The sequence below is a fragment of the Hemibagrus wyckioides genome, linkage group LG15 (assembly GCF_019097595.1).
Source record: "Hemibagrus wyckioides isolate EC202008001 linkage group LG15, SWU_Hwy_1.0, whole genome shotgun sequence".
Classification (NCBI taxonomy): Eukaryota; Metazoa; Chordata; class Actinopteri; order Siluriformes; family Bagridae; genus Hemibagrus; species Hemibagrus wyckioides.
In genome coordinates, this window is record NC_080724.1 from 2,679,803 (window position 1) to 2,698,553 (window position 18,751).

Below are 18,751 nucleotides of genomic sequence, written 5' to 3' on the forward strand. Positions count from 1 at the left end.
ACCACAGCTTTTCTGATAGTAAAGGACTGTATACAACTGCCACAATAACATTATGGCATTTAATCCTGGGTAAGTATTAATCTAGTAAAATGTAGGATTGATTGAGTGATAAAACACTGTTACACTGGCAGAGACAGGAAACCCTGCAGTCACCAAGCAGGCACACTCTTATAATCAGAGGGCAAAACATGGGATTTCTGTCTGTTTTGGGGAAGCCCATATTAAGTGTTTAATGTCACATTGCATATTTGCTCATTTGAAAGTAGACACTTTAAGAATTTGCTGTTTCCTGTAAAGATTTCTAAGTCTATCTATCTATCTATCTATCTATCTATCTATCTATCTATCTATCTATCTATCTATCTATCTATCTATCTATCTATCTATCTATCTATCTATCTATCTATCTATCTATCTATCTATCTATCTATCTATCTATCTATCTATCTACACTATATTGCCAAAAGTATTCGCTCACCCGTCCAAATAATCAGAATCAGGTGTTCCAATCACTTCCATGGCCACAGGTATATAAAATCAAGCACCTAGGCATGCAGACTGTTTTACAAACATTTGTGAAAGAATGGGTCGCTCTCAGGAGCTCAGTGAATTCCAGCGTGGAACTGTGATAGGATGCCACCTGTGCAACAAATCCAGTCGTGAAATTTCCTCTCTCCTAAATATTCCACAGTCAACTGTCAGCTGTATTATAAGAACGTGGAAGTGTTTGGGAACGACAGCAACTCAGCCACGAAGTGGTAGGCCACGTAAACTGACGGAGCGGGGTCAGCGGATGTTGAGGCGCATAGTGTGAAGAGGTCACCAACTTTCTGCAGAGTCAATCGCTACAGACCTCCAAACTTCATGTGGCCTTCAGATTAGCTCAAGAACAGTGCGCAGAGAGCTTCATGGAATGGGTTTCCATGGCTGAGCAGCTGCATCCAAGCCATACATCATCTGCCTTTTACATGCACATGAATGTAATATGGAGTTGTCCCACCCTTTGCAGCTATAACAGCTTCAACTCTTCTGGGAAGGCTTTTCACAAGGTTTAGGAGTGTGTTTATGGGAATTTTTGACCATTCCCCTAGAAGTGTGAGGTCAGGCACTGATGTTGGACGAGAAGGTCTGGCTCACAGTCTCCACTCTAATTCATCCCAAAGGTGTTCTGTGGGGTTGAGGTCAGGACTTTGTGCAGGCCAGTCAAGTTCCTCCACACCATACTCTCTCATCCATGTCTTTATGGACCTTGCTTTGGTCACTGGTGTACAGTCATGTTGGAACAGGAAGGAGTCATCCCCAAACTGTTCTCACAAAAAGCATGAAATTGTCCAAAATGTCCTGGTATGAAGCTGAAGCATTAAGAGTTCCTTTCACTGGAACTAAGGGGCCGAGCCCAACCCCTGAATTTAGAGGGGTGTCCCAAAACTTTAGGCAATATAGTCTATCTATCTATGTTAGTAAATCACACCTCTGAGTGAACTGAAAACACCCTTGGCTGCAATGCTGTAATGTTCATTTCATTTACACAATTATTCGTGTGTATGTGTGTGTGTGTGTGTGTGTGTCCACAAAAATAAGTGTATGACGCACCTAACGTAGTGAACGCCTAAAACCTTAGTTTCATCTGCTGTAATATTTAGGAGCTGGCTTCAAATGTGGTTCGTCCAGTCGAACTAACAGTGCTTATATATGACGAATCATTCGATCAGTGAAGTTACAAAGTTAATGTCTTTACAGCAGTGAGTAACGTGCTTATTTTAGGCTCCGACGGACCAGTCGACACACACACACGCACACGCGCACGCGCGTCACACACCGAGCAGGAAGTTAACGGTGGACTTTCCATTCCTCATCTGGGCAGACACAAAAACACTGAATCGGGCTTTGTCTACGTTTTACCTCGTCTAATATCCACGTCGTTCCACGTTTTTCATCTGGAGTCAGCTATTTAGGACCATAAACGTAAGATATTTTGATTTATTTGACTTCATGATGAGATAGCTAACGTTAACGCTAAGCTAGCGATAACTGGGCAGCTAGTTAGCTAGTAAATACAGCTAGCGGAGCAGAAACTCGAAATAGCCTGCTAGGTAGAACAAAGAGCTTATATCTATATATAATATAAGTTTTATATTATATTATATAAGTTTTATATTATTTTAAATTACAATATCTATATAGTATTGTGTGCGTGTGGTAAATAACGTTTTTTTTCTCTCCGACAAAAATTTGCTGTATAAGTTTTGTTTTAAAAGGAGTCTAGCTAGCGAACTAATTTAGTAAGAAGTAACGTTACTTATCAGCTTATATTTCCTAACCAAATGTAAATATTCAGTTAACGTTTCAGAAAGAAAATTTGCTTAAATGTGTAAGGTTATTACTCAGCAGTGATGTGTAACAGTGCCAGTATTGCACGACGACATCCCTTTAAAAAAGTTACGTCGTGTAAACAACAACAACAACAACAACAACAGGATAAAAGCAGCCGCATATCTAACAGCTAGGCGACTCTAACAGGTTTTGATTTGGATTCGGTGTGTGTTTTTCAGAGTTTAGATGGACAAAGTGGTTTGGAGATGTTTTTTTTTGTCAGGTGAAGATCAGGAAAGGGTTGTGGCACGAGCTCCGTAATAAAAACGGAAATGCGGAATAAAGTCATGTGGCTCAGCTCTAGACGTCCCAGAGGTAAGGAGTTGATCTCAGAGAATCTCCTGAGAATGTGCGGACGGGACTTTCCCCGGGTGACATCATCAGATCCGGTCACTCTCAGACACTGTTCTTATGGGACGCTATCACATCTAAAACTGTTCTTAGTTAGTCTTGGTCCTCTGCCATGGAAAAAAACATACGTCATGAATGGCTCAGGTTCAGTGTCGAAATGGACCTTAGGGTGGGGCAGTATTTTTAATGTTTAATGTTCATTACAATACTGATATTGCACAAGGCGGCATGATGCAGATGAATTTGCAGCAGTCAATATTTGTGTTTTATATCATCCCAGAATCGTTGTTATTCCAAGTGAACACAATGCTCGTCCTTCAAATGTGGCATTTTGGATAAGGTCAGTGTGATAAGTGGCTAAGCCTCCTGGTCAAGACACCTGTTCTGAAAGGAGCAAGAAAAACCCACAACACCCATACCAACATACACAATCGGAAATACTAGACCAAGTACAATACTTTGGTCAAAATAATTATGCTTCTCACATTCAATAGTTTCTTGCTGCTGTCACTGAAATCGTATTCAGTGACAGCGGCAAGCAACTACTGAATGTGAGATTTTCTCAATAAATCGATACAAATCATGTATGATGAGACGTCCTGTAGCACATGTGGTCCGATGTTTCTTCAGTTCCCAACATTCTGAGCAGTGACCGGTGAAATGAATAAGGCTGGTGATCTCCTCATCATGGCCCCTGTTAGTGGGTGGGATATATGAGGCAGCAAGTCAACATTTTGTCCTCAAAGTTGATGTTAGGAGCAGGAAAAATGGACAAGTGTAAGGATTTGAGCTTTGAGTTTGACAAAGGGCCAAATTGTGATGGCTAGACCACTGGATCAGAGCATCTCCAAAACTGCAGCTCTTGTGGGGTGTTCCCAGTCTGCAGTGGTCAGTATCGATCAAAAGTGGTCCAAGGAAGAAACAGTGGTGAACCGGCGACAGGGTCATGGGCGGCCGAGGCTCACTGATGCATGTGGGGAGTGAAGGCTGGCCCGTGTGATCCGATCCAACAGACGAGCTACTGTTGCTCAAATTGCTGAAGAAGTTAATGCTGGTTCACCTTCAGGGATCTAGTGGCTGATGGGACGGCAAGTGGACATAATGTTATGCCTGATAGGTATATTTACAGACATTAGCAAGAAAAATACATACTGAAAATATGATCAAATATGAGATAGTTGGTGCAGTTGGTATCATTTAAAAGTAGCTACATATAGTTATAATAGCTATATTTATAATATATATCTATAATTATATATAGCTACTCACCATAGCCACAAATTATCAGGCAATTATCTTTGGCACAGGTTTTGTGCCGGATGCCCTTCCTGGCGCAAACAGCTCATTTTTATAATGGCTTGGGTTCGGCACTGAGAAGTCTATTCCAAATTGAAGCTAGGCCATGGCTATGAGAGGGCAGGATCCTGCCTCTGGACCTCCAAGGGTTCCTACAAATGACGATAGTATTGGTTACTAAATAGTAATGAATAAGTCGTAGGTTAAGAGTAGTGTGTTTTTGTGTCTCCTCACCTACTTAAGTGAACCTTAGCTGTTTTGATGACTCGAGTCTAGTGTGTGCCAAAAATAAATAATGGATATTATTTTGTTATTATATATCTGAAATACTTTTTTGTCTTTGTTCAGTGCATTGAAGCAGAGAATCTATATCAAAAATCCAAATCTACCGTATCACTAAACCTTTCATCTGTTGGTGATAATGCCAGGCAAGTGGTCTCAGATGATGGTCATCAACTGCGTCTCTTTTCTGATGAGCTTCCTGTTTGTGCTCTCGTGCACTTCCTGAGTCAGATTATAGGAGAAATTGAGGTACTGCTGATAATGCACTTCTTGTGTGAATCTATAAAATGGCGGTATAGACCTCAGACAGCTGGCTGCTGAATCATCGCAGTACTTAAGACACAAGCATTTCAGGATAATGCACTCGAATGGACAGTCGATACACTAAGGGTATTGTTGTTATGCGCCGATGCTTTCCATTTAAAACCGAGATCTCGGAATGAGATGAGGTGGAGTTGCTGGCTCTCTGACGCACATTCCAGTTTTTCCCACAAATGCTTACCTGAATCTGAGTGGTGATTAAATGGAAAGGTTTTGTTGTGGAATGTTCTGTGTGTGGAAAACTTTGCAGTTAGAATATGGTTTAAATTCAAGAAAGATATCCGTGTGATCGTCAAGTCTTCGTCTTCTAATACGATGCTGCTGGGAGATCAGCGGTGGACAAATCACCAGATTTAAATACCTGGATAGAATTCCCAATCCCAGGTGTATTATGTGTCCCAGGTCACGAACCCCAAAACAAGAATGCAGTAAGCTAGTAAGCCGTCTCATGTGCACAACCTACCAGAGGCCTAAGTGCACATAGAAGCTTAGGCATTAGGGATAAGGGTTTGAAAGCTAATGAGTAAGTGCTGGCTTCCTTCATGTCATTTACCATTAGTACTGACGAAGCATTGAAGCTACACTGTGTACCATTTGTTTGTTCATTCCTGTTTATTCATCTATAGTAATTGCTTTGTCCTGGTCAGGGTTGCGGTGGTACCAGAGCCTATCCCAGGAACACACCCTCAGTGGGACACCATGCTCGTATACACATTCTCTCTTTCTCTTTCACACTCCCTGGGGATAATTAAAGAAGAAGCCAGTCCTCATAGCAAAATGTTTTACCGAAGATCCTGGAGGAATCCCACATGGAGAACATGCCTAAGAGACTACATACAGACAGCAGCCAGAGCTCAGACTTGAGGTGGCAACATTACATGCTGTGCCATTGTGCTGCTGTGTTAAAAATGGGGCGAAAAGAAAGAAGAGATTCAGGTCCTGAAGGGTCAGGTGCCATGAGAATGCCATCATGTGATGCTTTCTGATGAGTGTGAAGAGGAAATGAAACAGGAGGTTTTTGAAAGAGTTCAGAGGACACTATATTCAGAGATATAAAGTCATACCGATGTACACCTTTATTTCTTCTCTAATTTGTTAGGAAGCTAGTGAATTATTCAGCCACTTGTAAAATGTGTATCTTTACCCAGTAGCAAAGTTGTAAAGCTATGGATCTCATGATAGCCAGTGTAATGACACTTAGTGCTTGTGCTTCTCTTTTTCCGATGGCGTAACTGTGTGTCATTCAGGGTTTCTATTCCTGTGTGGATCTGTTTTGTTTGGTTTGGTTTTATAGCTAGTGTGCTAAAACTATTTGAATATGGAGAGCAAAATATACAGATTAGGTAATAAACTATGTACAGAACACAGATGTGAGTGTTCTGTTCTCTCCAAATTACTCGTCTAGTGCTGTCATTTGTTTTCTTTCAGCTTATCTTGACGTAAAATATGACTGTTGACCTAGGAGGGTAAGCTCGTTGCGTGTTGCTTCACTTTTTTGTATTCATTGTGTCCCTTTTTCTTTACCTGTTATTAGGAGTTTCACTGTGATGCTGATCCTAAAATGTACTTTACTGCTGTAGGTCATATGATCCGATGAATAAGGTCTTTCCTTATGAACTTTCATTTCGTTCTTGGTCAGATGGATCTGCTCTGTATGAGTCAGTGTATTTGGCTGAGGCTTTGTTCATTACACCATAACTGACCTAAATATTTCAGTAAACTATAGAGGAGCAGCTCGAAGTTCCTTTTTTTTGCAAACCTAAAGTGAAAGAATCACTTTTTCTTAATGCATGTTGTCCATTCGCACAACTGTTTAAATAATTAACATTGTTCGGGAATGGATTTGATGGATAATTGTAGGCCTGTTTGTTCTTTTTGGGTCATTTTTATCACAAACCAATGAAACCTGAAAGACTCAAAAACAGAAAGAGCGCAAGACCGCTAGACAACCAGCTAGACCACTGGATCATAGCATCTCCAGAACTGTAGCTCTTGGGGGGTGTTCCTGGTCTGCAATGGTCAGTATCTATCAAAAGTATCCTTAAAGTCCTGTAACAGGACTTAAAGGATCTGCTGATAAACATCTTGGTGCCACAGCACACCTACAGGGATCTAGTGGAGTCCATGCCTCGACGGGTCAGGGCTGTTTTGGCAGCAAAAAGGAGGACACACGATATTAGGCGGGTGGTCATAATGTTATGCCTGATTGGGGGTAATTACACTGTATGGCCAACAGGATGTGGACACCTGACCCTCACACCTATATGTGCTTTTTAACCATCCCGTCCCTCTTTAATTGTTATAATAACATTCCATTCTTCTGGGAAATCTCCAGTAGAACCAATAGATTTTGCGTGCCTGTGGGTGTTCATTCAGTGGATTTGAGGTGGCTTATACCAACCTTTGCAAACCTTCTTCATGGCCCTCACTTGGTTTCCAGAGGCATTGGCATGTCGAAACATGTTTGGGATAACACCAAGGAAATTGTAATGCTTCATTTCAAAGCTTTGTGCCACATATGGATGCGATGGTCAGGTGTCCACAAACTTTTTGTCTGTATAGTGTATCCTTTTCCTCACTTATTTCATTGCAGCTTGTCACCAGAAAGCTATTAACACCAAATGTATGACTTTGCTGTGCTAGGAAACCTTGACTGTTATAAAAAAGTATGGATACCAGTGACTCCTAAATGTAGGAACAATAACATGTTAGGACGAGTGCATTAATATCAACCTATCATTAGCATCACAGCTGAAACTTATCTCTGAGTGACGCGATTTTATGAAAAAATTACGTGTAAATAATCTTCAGACCATATAAAATCATATACAGAGAGTAATATCATTACAGTGCATGAGCCTAATTCATAGGATTCATCGTATATGGCTGTGCAAATAGACATGGACTATTTGAACTATTATTAACTTTATAAAGAGATAAACAACCTTTTCTGTTTATCGTGGCCCTCGACATACATGACTCAAAGTGGGCAGCGTAGTGATGTCACACATTGTGTCTTGGCCCAAATCTGTGGAGTATTTAGTAGTAGTAGTACTAAAGTATTAGTGTTTAAACTAGCATTAAAATAGTACCACTTAAGCCTGAGCCGTGTTTCTCCTGTTATGCAAAGGAAGTGATTTGCATGTAATCTTAAAGAAACTTCATTAGCTCTCCAGAAACCAGTAACTATGAATTTTGCTGGGGTTTAGGTAAAAATATTCTTGTGATCTGGCTTTGTGGGTTAAAGTTTGGAAATCAATGAAATGAACCAGTGTGAGTGTGTTTTCTGTATTATCGACAATGTCAGACCCACAGCATCATGTCTGTGTTATTATGGCAATTCATCAAAAGTACAGGAAAAATGTACAGAATGAATCAAACGGTGACCACAAAACTGTGTCAGACCTTAAAAGATTATCACTGGTGGTAAATAATTGGCTCCCTGGGGGATGCGTTTGATGCGGTTGTGTGTGCACGTGGTTGTGTAGAGAACACGGAAACAGGAAGAGGGTGGTTTATTGTTTTGTAAGTGCAAGGACCATCTGTGGTGTAATCTGCGCGAGAGGCTGTGCAGGACGCTCAGGATACGTGGGTGAACTAGTGAGCTGAGAGATCTTGAGGTTTTGGTGTACAGCTAAATAACAACACGCACACCCGAGTGAACACTATGCCTTTTAATAAAGCTCATGTGAAGACTACGTTCGTTGCTTATTGGTGCTAACTCTTTTTATTTATTTATTTATTTATTTTTCTTCTTCTTTGCAGGATGTCGCTGTATCCATCTCTGGAGGACCTGAAGGTGGACAAGGTCATTAAGGTAATGAAGTGTGACTCAAACATTGCAATAATGGTTTAGAGAGGAAATGGCTGGACATTGGGAGTGGTGTTCCTGAATATTGAATTGAATTTATACATGTTGTAACTAAATGAATACCTTCTCTGGTAGGCACAGGCCCAATTTGCCCAGTCCACCTCCTCTGCCCCAGCCATCACCGAGGGCACCTACCAGCCTGCCGTGCAAGCCATGCCAAGCTCAAGTAAGTCTGGTCTATCTTCCCTTGTTTTTTTTTTGTTTTTTTATTCCAGCTGAATGCATGCTTGCCATTTTTGTCCTCCGTCCCCCTTCTTTTTTGTTTTCTTGTGCCGGAAAACTTTGTGGTGCGGGCTGAATGAGATAAAAGCCCTGAAATTGTTGCGCAGTGGTTATGCAGGAATGGATTAACAATGCCTCAAGGATAATAATTGCATGTTTTTGTTTGTGTAGGTTTGTATTTTTCCACTTCCTCAGTCTTTAAGACGTGTGTCACTTAAGAAACCCAGACAGAGTGAGAGTACAGGAATGTGTGAATATGAGGGGAGGAAAGGGAGTTCTTTATTTCTCTCTCTCTCTCTCTCTGTCTCTCTCTCTCTCTCTCTCTCTTTTTTTTTGTCTGTTCCTCTGTCTGTTTCTCTCTCTCTCTCTCTCTCTCTCTCTCAGGATTGGTTACCATTAGGGACTATGGAGCTTTTGTTTACCCTAAGCTGAAGTAACTCTATGTAGTCATGGAGACTTCATTGGCAGCCCAAGAGGGCTTTCCCCCCCACCTTTTTTTTTTTTTTAGTTTAGTGTTGGTACTGCTGGACTAAGGAAGAAGGGGGATGATGCCATTTCTTCCCAGCCTCTCTCTTTCTTTTTCCCCTCCATTTATTCTCCCTGTTGTTCTGTCGAGCTGTGTTTCCCTCTCTTTCAGCGCCCATAATAACACTGTGTGCTCCACTCATCAGTTCCTCCCACGTGACCCAAGATGTTAATTATTCATTCAGCGCTGTTAATGTTTTGCTCAGGTCCTTTTATAAATCTGACAAAGGCTCTTCGCTAAATGTCAGTCTGCTACACTATTAGAATTGTAATCATGTGGATCATGTGGGAATGCTGGATAAGCATTGAAACTTTGGCCTTTCTTCAACTGACCAAGAACTGCAGGGCTTTAGGGATCCACAAAGAACTTTTCCAGTTTGTTATACACAAGCTTCACAAAATGCCCGATCTTTTTTTATTTATTTTTAAAACCCCGTGTGTAGCTAACAAGAAATGACTTAATCGATTATGAAGAGAAAACATAATTAAGATTATGAAGCACAGCTAACAAAAAATTTGCTCCTACGTCTGACCATACGACCCGGGAACTGCCATCCCAAGCCGATCGCCGCTATCGGGTAAACAAACAGGCACGAGTGCATCACCCAGCGTCAGTGTTGGACCATATCCACACCAATACGTTTAAAAACACATATTTTTCTCTCCGTTTTGGTCTTTCTGTCCACACTGAGACAGCGTTTTTTAGTCAACAAGAACGAAAATCTTTTGGAAAGCGTTCTTTAAAGTGGATACATTTAGAAAACGCTGTTTCATGTGGAATGTTTTTAGTCATGTGACCAATTCTCGAACATATCGCCGTGACGTTTTAAAGAGGAAAATTGAGAGGATGCAGGTGTAAGCCTCTTACCTATTGCTCACGGTCAGTACAGGGACGTAGGCGTTTCCAGACGTTTCAGTGTGATCGACCAACTTCTGGGAAACGATTGAAAATAAAACTGTGGGCCCGGAGCGCTCTTAGACGAAAATGTTTCCGTTTTTGAATTTATCCGAATTAGTGTAGTCGTGGCCTTAATCAGTCTTCAGTCGTGATCGTACCTGTGAACATTATACTGTACAAAATTATTCCAGCATGGCCCCTAAGCAAGTGCAGAGTGGTAGTGATAGTGGGAAGTCAGGGATAAAGTTGTTACTTCTCTGATTCTTCAAGGTCTGTACCCAAACCTGGAGGAGCTAGGAGACTACATGGGACTCAGTCTCACCAGTGATGAGGTGCAGAAGAACCTTGCTCTTGTCCCAGCTGCTGATAATGTAAGTGTGTGTGTGAGTGTTTGCTGTGCTGTAATTTGGGCTGCAATATCCATCCTGTGTGTAGGTTTGATATTCTGAAAGCCATATACTTATCAGGGTTATTATCTCAGCTGTGCTTAAGCTTCATTTCATGTATACGTCTCGGCGCTAATGTGTTTTATGATTTGTTCATGTACATTAACGTGTGTAATTATGAAGTTTGTGACTGGTAGTGATGCATTGTTTCAGATTATTAACACACTCAGAAATGTAAATTGGCGAACCCTTAACCATTCAACTTAAATCCAGATTTCTTAGTCTTATGACAACTAACTGATCATAAAAACAAGGGAAGGGAAGTACATATGACGTGGTGCATGTGACTCAGATAAGCCGTCTCCTCGTCCCATGTTTTGCAATACTGTACACTCGGAAATTAAGTACACAGAAATTTCATATACAGATAGGCTTTTTTTAAAGAATCCGTTATCAAAAGTATGTCTACATTTACGTATTAAAAATTGCTCATTGCAAAATTAAAAGCTGGAAAACTTACGTTAACTTAAACCTGATTAGTTTTGTATTGAGTTCCCTTGGACAATACTCACCAGAATATTTCCCAGTGTTTTGGATGAGTGTCCTACGCTTCTTCCACCATTGATGTGAGTTTTAATATCTGTATGTTTAAACTTTGAGTTGCTGCAAAGGGAGAAAGACATCATATCTTTTTCTGAGTGAATATCTGAAAAGGCAGACTTCACAAAAAATTATATTGCCGATTAGTTATACTTTTCTCATGTAAGTTGCTTATTAAAATCCAGCTGAATACTTTCATCCCTTCAATTATATGATATGGTGATATGTTATTTTGGTGATATCTCCCAACCCTGGACTGACTCCTACACCTAGATCATGTGAGATTAGCAGACATGGGTGCGTGGGTGTTTACACCCACATTAAACGCAATACTCAGACCCACACATCCAGTATCTGCTGCTACTGGCTTTGGTCATCTTTAATGATGGCTCTGCTGCAGTGCACAGTTGTATCATGACAACACATCTTCCCATCTGCACTGATCTTGGTGTTATTTTCATCAGCTTACTTGGTATTTCTCTGCCTGGGATCTTTCACTCAAAGATCTGCTCTCCCATAGGGTTAGGATCTAAACACAAATTAAGCCCCATGACCAATAATGAAGATGAAACCTTACCGCTGACTTTCACATGATGATACATCATACATGAACTCACATTTTTGGCACTACTCCACAGAGTATAAAATGAGCCGTAGTTATGAAGTGCACTCAGTAAACTAATGTTAAATCTGATTATTGAAAAATTAAGGCCAATTGAAATAATAAAAAAAAAAAATACACAAATAATGTATGCTCAGTGATCAGTATGTACAAATATACCAGAAGTAATGAAAAAAGTGCTGTAGGAGATCAGTACAGAGAGAAACATATGAGAAATAAACAGATGTATTCTATGAATGTATGTAATGTAATGGTTGGCCTCATCTGCTCTTTTTAGTAGAAAGGTCAGTAACGTCATCAGTCTCTTCATGTTTGCTATAACAGTGCCTTGCTCCCCCCCCCCCCCCCCCTGCAGCAAGTTGCAGTAGGATCAGGTGTAGGAGGCATGGTGCGACCGGTTACAGGTGCTGATGTGGGCATCAGGAGAGCCGAGATTCGTCCAGGCCTTCGGGAGGTCATACTCTGCAAGGACCAGGATGGCAAAGTTGGCCTGCGGCTAAGAGAAATTGACAACGTGAGTAAATACACAAGAATTTTCCTCATCTGGCTGGCTGGCTCTCGCTATTTCTCTATCTACCTCTCTACCTATCTCTCTACTTCTCTACCTCTCTCTCTTTCTCTACTTCTACCTCTCTCTCTACCGCTACCTCTACCTCTGTCTATTTCTCTATCTACCTCTCTACCCATCTCTCTCTGTCTCTCTGTCTCTCTCTCTCTCTCTCTCTCTCTCTCTCTGTCTCTCTGTATCTCTCTCTCTCTCTACCTCTACCTCTAGCTCTCTTTTCAACAGAAACAACAGTCACTTATCAAACCTTCTCCCCCCCTTTTCCCCCCTCTAGGGTGTGTTTATTCAGCTGGTGCAGGCGAATTCACCTGCATCTCTGGCTGGTCTGCGTTTTGGAGACCAGGTACTGCAGATCAATGGGCAGAACTGCGCAGGCTGGAGCACTGACAAAGCCCACAAGGCTCTGAAGGCAGCAGCTGAACTGCGCATTGAGCTCGTGGTCCGTGATAGGTCAGTCCATTCAATAAACCTTCCACTCTGTATAATTAGTGTGAGATATTATGTTTTACTTTTAATAACAAACCATAACGACTCACTAGTTTTTGTTTTTATTTTGTTGACACAGTGATGAGTCAACTATTGTCAACTATGCAAAATACATAAGATATAAATATAAAACAGCCAGTTTGAACTAATCTACTAAAATGCATGCAATTATCTAATCAGCCAATCGTGTGGCAGAAGTTCAATGTATAAATTACAGGCCAGCAGCTTCAAGAAATGTTCAACCAGCACAAAAATCTGATTTCAGTGATTTTGACTGCGGCCTGATTGTTAATGCCAAATGGACTGGTTTGAGTATTTCTGGAACTGCTTATTTTCACACGCATTCTTTAGAGTTTAAATAGGATGGTGCAAACTGCCAGTTCAGTAAAGTCATTTCAAACTGGTTTCATGAACATAACAATGAGTTCAGTGTTCTTCAATGGCTTTCCAAGTTACTGGATCTGAACCTTTGGGATGTGATAGAATGCGAGATTTGCAGCATGAAAGTCCACCTGAAAAATCTGCAGATAAAATAACGTCAACATTGACCAGAATCTCAAAGGAATGTTACCAACATTTTTTGGAATCCATGCAACACAAATCTATGGCTGTTTTAAGAGCAAATGGCCTACCAAGAATAAAGTATCTCATAAAGTGAGCGTATAATTTAGACTTCTTGCTTTCCAGAGACAGTGTTGCTCATGCCGGACATCAGTGCATCATTTGTTGCCTGCCTTTCGTCTCCATAACCTCACAGCTCACAGGTTCACAATCCTGCTTCTAGAATATCCCTTGTCCTGCACATCCTTGTGTTTTCCCTGCTTTAACACACTTCAAATAAGTAATGGACAGTTAATCAGTTAGGTTCTATAGATTAAAGGTCAGCAACAGATGCCAAAGTGGTTAAATCGAGTAGATTCAGGTTTTGTCCCTTTTCAGTGATGCACAAAAATGAGTGTTAAAGGTATCTCCATGATGTCTTGTAAATTTTAGTTAAACATGATTTACCAAGCAAGGATTATGTGTTGCTTTGTATCTTAACATCCAGTATGTTGGCTCTGGCTCCACCATGTGGACACCTTTTTATCATGCAAGATATACCCATGTTTATGATCATGAACAGTATATATTTCACAGCTTTGAGGACACTTTAATGTGAGTAGGCAAGTTTAGTACAGTATCATGCAGAGATCTATCACTTCTACTTCTACACTATTACTTTCCTGGCTGACATTTTTTGTTTGTGTGTTATTGCTCATAGGCCCTTCCAGCGCACAATCACCATGCATAAGGACAGCTCTGGCCATGTTGGCTTCATCTTTAAGTCTGGTCGTATCACCTCCCTGGTGAAGGACGGTTCTGCTGCCCGCAATGGCCTTCTCACTGATCACTACATTTGTGAGATCAATGGGCAAAATGTCATCGGACTCAAGGTAACCGAGCAAGAAGTGACTGAAGGGTTAAACTGCATTAACATGTTTGTTACACTGAATAACATTAACAAGCCCCCTGTTCATATTTACATTCATGAGCTGTTTTGTTTGGTACTTGTTATGTACAGAAACGAATGTATAGCTTATTAAGAAAAGAAAAGTCCTGTATAGTTCAAAATGAAGAAGGTCTAGTTAGTAACTATATACAAATGTACTTGATAAGGTGGCATATAAATGGAGCAACAGCAAACTTATTCATACTTTTGTCCCTCTCCATTTTGCAAGCTTTGGACGGGCAATATAATATTGTTCACAGTAATACCAGTATACGAATGCATTCAATAGGATTTTATTTGTATCACAACATAAGCAAGCTCTGTGAATTGTGCTAGAGAGCAGTACACGCTGGCTTCGAGGACGACTTAGTTCCTAAAAGGAGAGCTACGTCAGGGGTGTTGAAGTTTTTTGGATACAGAACACAGATTCCAAACCAGCAACGTCTATTAGAATAATATGCAACCCACAAAAGGTTAAACAAATCAAATTTATTTCACAACATAAAATAATAGCAGCAGTGTGTGTATAAAGGAGTGTCAGCATTGCATGAGTCTGAGAACACTGATGTGCAGCTAAGCCAAACCGTATGTAGTTCCTCAGGCATCCAGAGCTGGAGCATCGTCAAGTGGTACTCACGATGACAAAAAAGATTTGGTTAGCTAAGGTCATAATACCTATCCAAATGGTAAAAAAAAAAAGGAAGCCTAATGTATTTATTATTATTTGTCATGGCTTTGAATGTTTCCTACACTCACTGTCAACTTTAATAGGAACACTTATACTGATCATTAGCGCAATAAAATCATGCAGATACAGGTCAGGCGCTTCAGTTAATGTTCGCATCAAACATCAGAATGAAGAAAAAGTCTCTGTGACCTACAGGGGTTGGACAATGAAACTGAAACACTGGCCAATTTAGTGTTGGAGGGTTCATGGCTAAATTTGACCAGCCTGGTGGCCAATCTTCATTGATTGCACATTCCACCAGTAAGAGCAGAGTGTGAAGGTTTAATTAGCAGAGTAATAGCACAGTTTTGCTTAAAATATTGCAATGCACACAACATTATGGGAGACGTATCAGAGTTCAAAAGAGGACAAATTGTTGGTGCACGTCTTGCTGGCGCATCTGTGACTAAGACAGCAAGTCTTTGTGATGTATCAAGAGCCACGGTATCCAGGGTAATGTCAGCATACCAGCAAGAAGGACGAACCACATCCAACAGGAGTAACTGTGGACGCTAGAGGAAGCTGTCTGAAAGGGATGTCCGGGTGCTAACCCGGATTGTATCCAAAAAACATAAAACCACAGCTGCCCAACTCACTGCAGAATTAAACGTGCACCTCAACTCTCCTGTTTCCACCAAAACTGTCCGTCGGGAGCTCCACAGGGTCAATGTACATGGCCGGGCCAAACCTTTGGTCACTCGTGCCAATGCCAATCGTCGGTTTCAATGGTGCCAGCAGCGAAAATCTTGGGCTGTGGACAATGTGAAACATGTATTTTTCTCTGATGAGTCCACCTTCACTGTCTTTCCCACATCCGGGAGAGTTACGGTGTGGAGAAGCCCCAAAGAAGCGTACCACCCAGACTGTTGCATGCTCAGAGTGAAGCATGGGGGTGGATCAGTGATGGTTTGGGCTGCAATATCATGGCATTCCCTAGGCCCAATACTTGTGCTAGATGGGCGCGTCACTGCCAAGGACTACCGAACCATTCTGGAGGACCATGTGCACCCAATGGTTCAAACATTGTATCCTGAAGGCGGTGCCGTGTATCAGGATGATAATGCACCAATACACACAGCAAGACTGGTGACAGAGTGGTTTGATGAACATGAAAGTGAAGTTGAACATCTCCCATGGCCTGCACAGTCACCAGATCTAAATATTATTGAGCCACTTTGGGGTGTTTTGGAGGAGCGAGTCAGGAAACGTTTTCCTCCACCAGCATCACGTAGTGACCTGGCCACTATTCTGCAAGAAGAATGGCTCAAAATCCCTCTGGCCACTGTGCAGGACTTGTATCTGTCATTCCCAAGACGAATTGATGCTGTATTGGCCGCAAAAGGAGGCCCTACACCATACTAATGAATTATTGTGGTCTAAAACCAGGCGTTTCAGTTTCATTGTCCAACCCCTGTAATTGTTGATTGTAACCGACAGTTTGAGTAATTCAGAAGCTGCTGATTTACTGGGATTTTTGCTTAAGAGTCTCAGTAGTTTACACAGACTCTTGAAGCTCTTAACCTGCATCTGCATGATTCTATGCATTGTGCTGCTGCCACATGAATGGCTGATTAGAAAATTCCAGGAGTAAGGATTAAAGTGTTACATTTTATTTATTGATTGATTGATTTATTTATTACTTGAAGGCCATATCGTCCACCTCGGCATGTCAATAGTCTGACTACCGCAGCATATAGTTGGCCTAGAAATCAGGCCAATTCATCCCTTTTGCCCATGGCAGCTTTTGTTACATAATATTAACTGTGAAGTTAGATAAAATAGAAGCCCTTAAAATAGAATATTATTCTTTTACAAATGACCCGTCTCTGTCTGATGTAGACTTGTAGAATCATTCTAGATTCATGTGGATTAACTCCAACAAACAATGTCATTTTTACTGTGAAAAATGAAGACATCAGGTACTTTACCAGAGTAAATGTTTTTGTTTATTATAGTTTTTTTCTTACTGTATTGTACTGACAGGATTTTATTGGTTATGTTTCATGTGTCTGCAGGATCCTCAGATTAAAGACATCCTGAACACATCTCCCAGTGCCATGACCATCACCATCATGCCCAAGATCATCTATGAGCATATGATTAAGAGGTTAGTGCAGTAATACCAGTAGTAATTCTTTCACGGCAGGTTATATTGAACATGCAGCACCTTATTATGCATAGAAGCCTAAAATAAGAATCCTCTGATGCTACACTATATTGCCAAAAGTTTTGGGACGGCTGCCTTTATATGCACATGAATGTAATATGGAGTTGTCCCACCCTTTGGAGCTATAACAGCTTCAACTCTTCTGGGAAGGCTTTCCATAAGGAGTGTGTTTATGGGAATTTTGACCGTTCCACTAGAAGCGCATTTGTGAGGTCAGGCACTGATGTTGGACGAGAAGGCCTGGCTCACAGTCTCCACTCTAATTCATCTCGGAGGTGTTCTATGGGGTTGACAGAGGTCAGGACAGTCAAGTTCCTCTACACCAAACTCTCATCCCCAAACGGTTCCCACAAAGCTGGGAGCATGAAATTGTCCAAAATGTCTTGGTATGAAGCTGAAGCATTAAGAGTTCCTTTCACTGGAACTAAGAAGCCAAGCTGGACCCCTGACAAACAACACCTGAATTCAATGATTTGGAGGGGTGTCCCAAAACTTTTGGCAATATAAGTGTACCTACTGACCTTTTTGTTTTTAAAGTGCAGTGAAAAGCATGTGTTAAGGGGGTATAGGGAATTAAAAGTAGGGGATCTTTGCAGATATGAGGGAAACAATATGTGCTTGACGCTCATTACACAGTTTTAGAGATTTGCTTGTACCTGAGGATTGAGGTTTTGGCCGTTTTGATGATGAATTTTCCTAAAAGGCTGCAGAAGAAGTATATGAAAATGAACAGAAACTGAAAACAAAGTGAAAATGTACTGGTTTGTTGTGTTGAAATAAATTATAAATCGAGTGGTGCAATCAATGCTAATTCCATTCTGCTTGCTGCAGGATGTCAAGTGGCCTGCTGAGGTCAGCAATGGATCACTCTGTGCCGGAGGTTTGAGCCTCTCACACCAGAACATCTGCAATCTCCATCAGGCCCTTCTAGCACATGGCTGGTCTGTGTTAGAATTAATCCTTTCTTTCAATCATTTTCATGTATAACAAAAGAAATGTTGCCTTTTTCTACTTTAGATGTTCTTGTATATCTATTTTTTTCTATCTTCCTTATTACTGTTGAATTGTTTCATTGTATTTTATATGTAACAATAATAATCCGTGACCTATCCCTGAGTATTACTGGCTTTTGAGTTTTATCGGTTTGTTTTTCTCTTTAAACTTGCACCTTCTGAATAGTTAGTCGGCAAAGAAAATCAATAGGTATAGATTTTATTCCCGGGCTTCCGAAAGACAGATAAGGATTGTGGGCATTGGAGTTCAGTACTCTTATACATTACCCACTATGCACAGTCTCACCTGTTAAGAACTTAGCATTCACACCTACGTGCCAAGAAGGACTTGCACTGCCAGACTGTAACCAAGGTTGATTTGATTAGTTTTTGTTATGTTAGGATATAAAAAAATATATATCTGTTCATTTTAGTTGTCTTTTTTGAAATGTATAAATCACATTCTGCCAATATGTAAATTCTATGACAGTGTATTCAAATATAGCCTCAAACCTACTTGTAATAAAAACAAAATAAATAATTCTAGTAGTATAAAACGGTGTCATGTTTTGACGAGC

At 40.8% G+C, this 18,751-nt stretch overlaps 1 protein-coding gene across 1 annotated transcript; it reads left to right on the plus strand.

The window, feature by feature from the left end:
* Positions 1-1,679: 1,679 nt before the first annotated feature.
* sdcbp2 (syndecan binding protein (syntenin) 2) lies at positions 1,680-18,715 on the plus strand. The gene is made up of 9 exons (XM_058409744.1): positions 1,680-1,965; positions 8,389-8,440; positions 8,570-8,660; positions 10,410-10,510; positions 12,103-12,261; positions 12,587-12,762; positions 14,060-14,231; positions 17,030-17,121; positions 18,013-18,715. The coding sequence occupies exons 2-9, from the start codon at positions 8,390-8,392 to the stop codon at positions 18,065-18,067; spliced, it is 897 nt and encodes a 298-aa protein (XP_058265727.1). The 5' UTR covers positions 1,680-1,965; position 8,389; the 3' UTR covers positions 18,068-18,715.
* Positions 18,716-18,751: the final 36 nt, after the last annotated feature.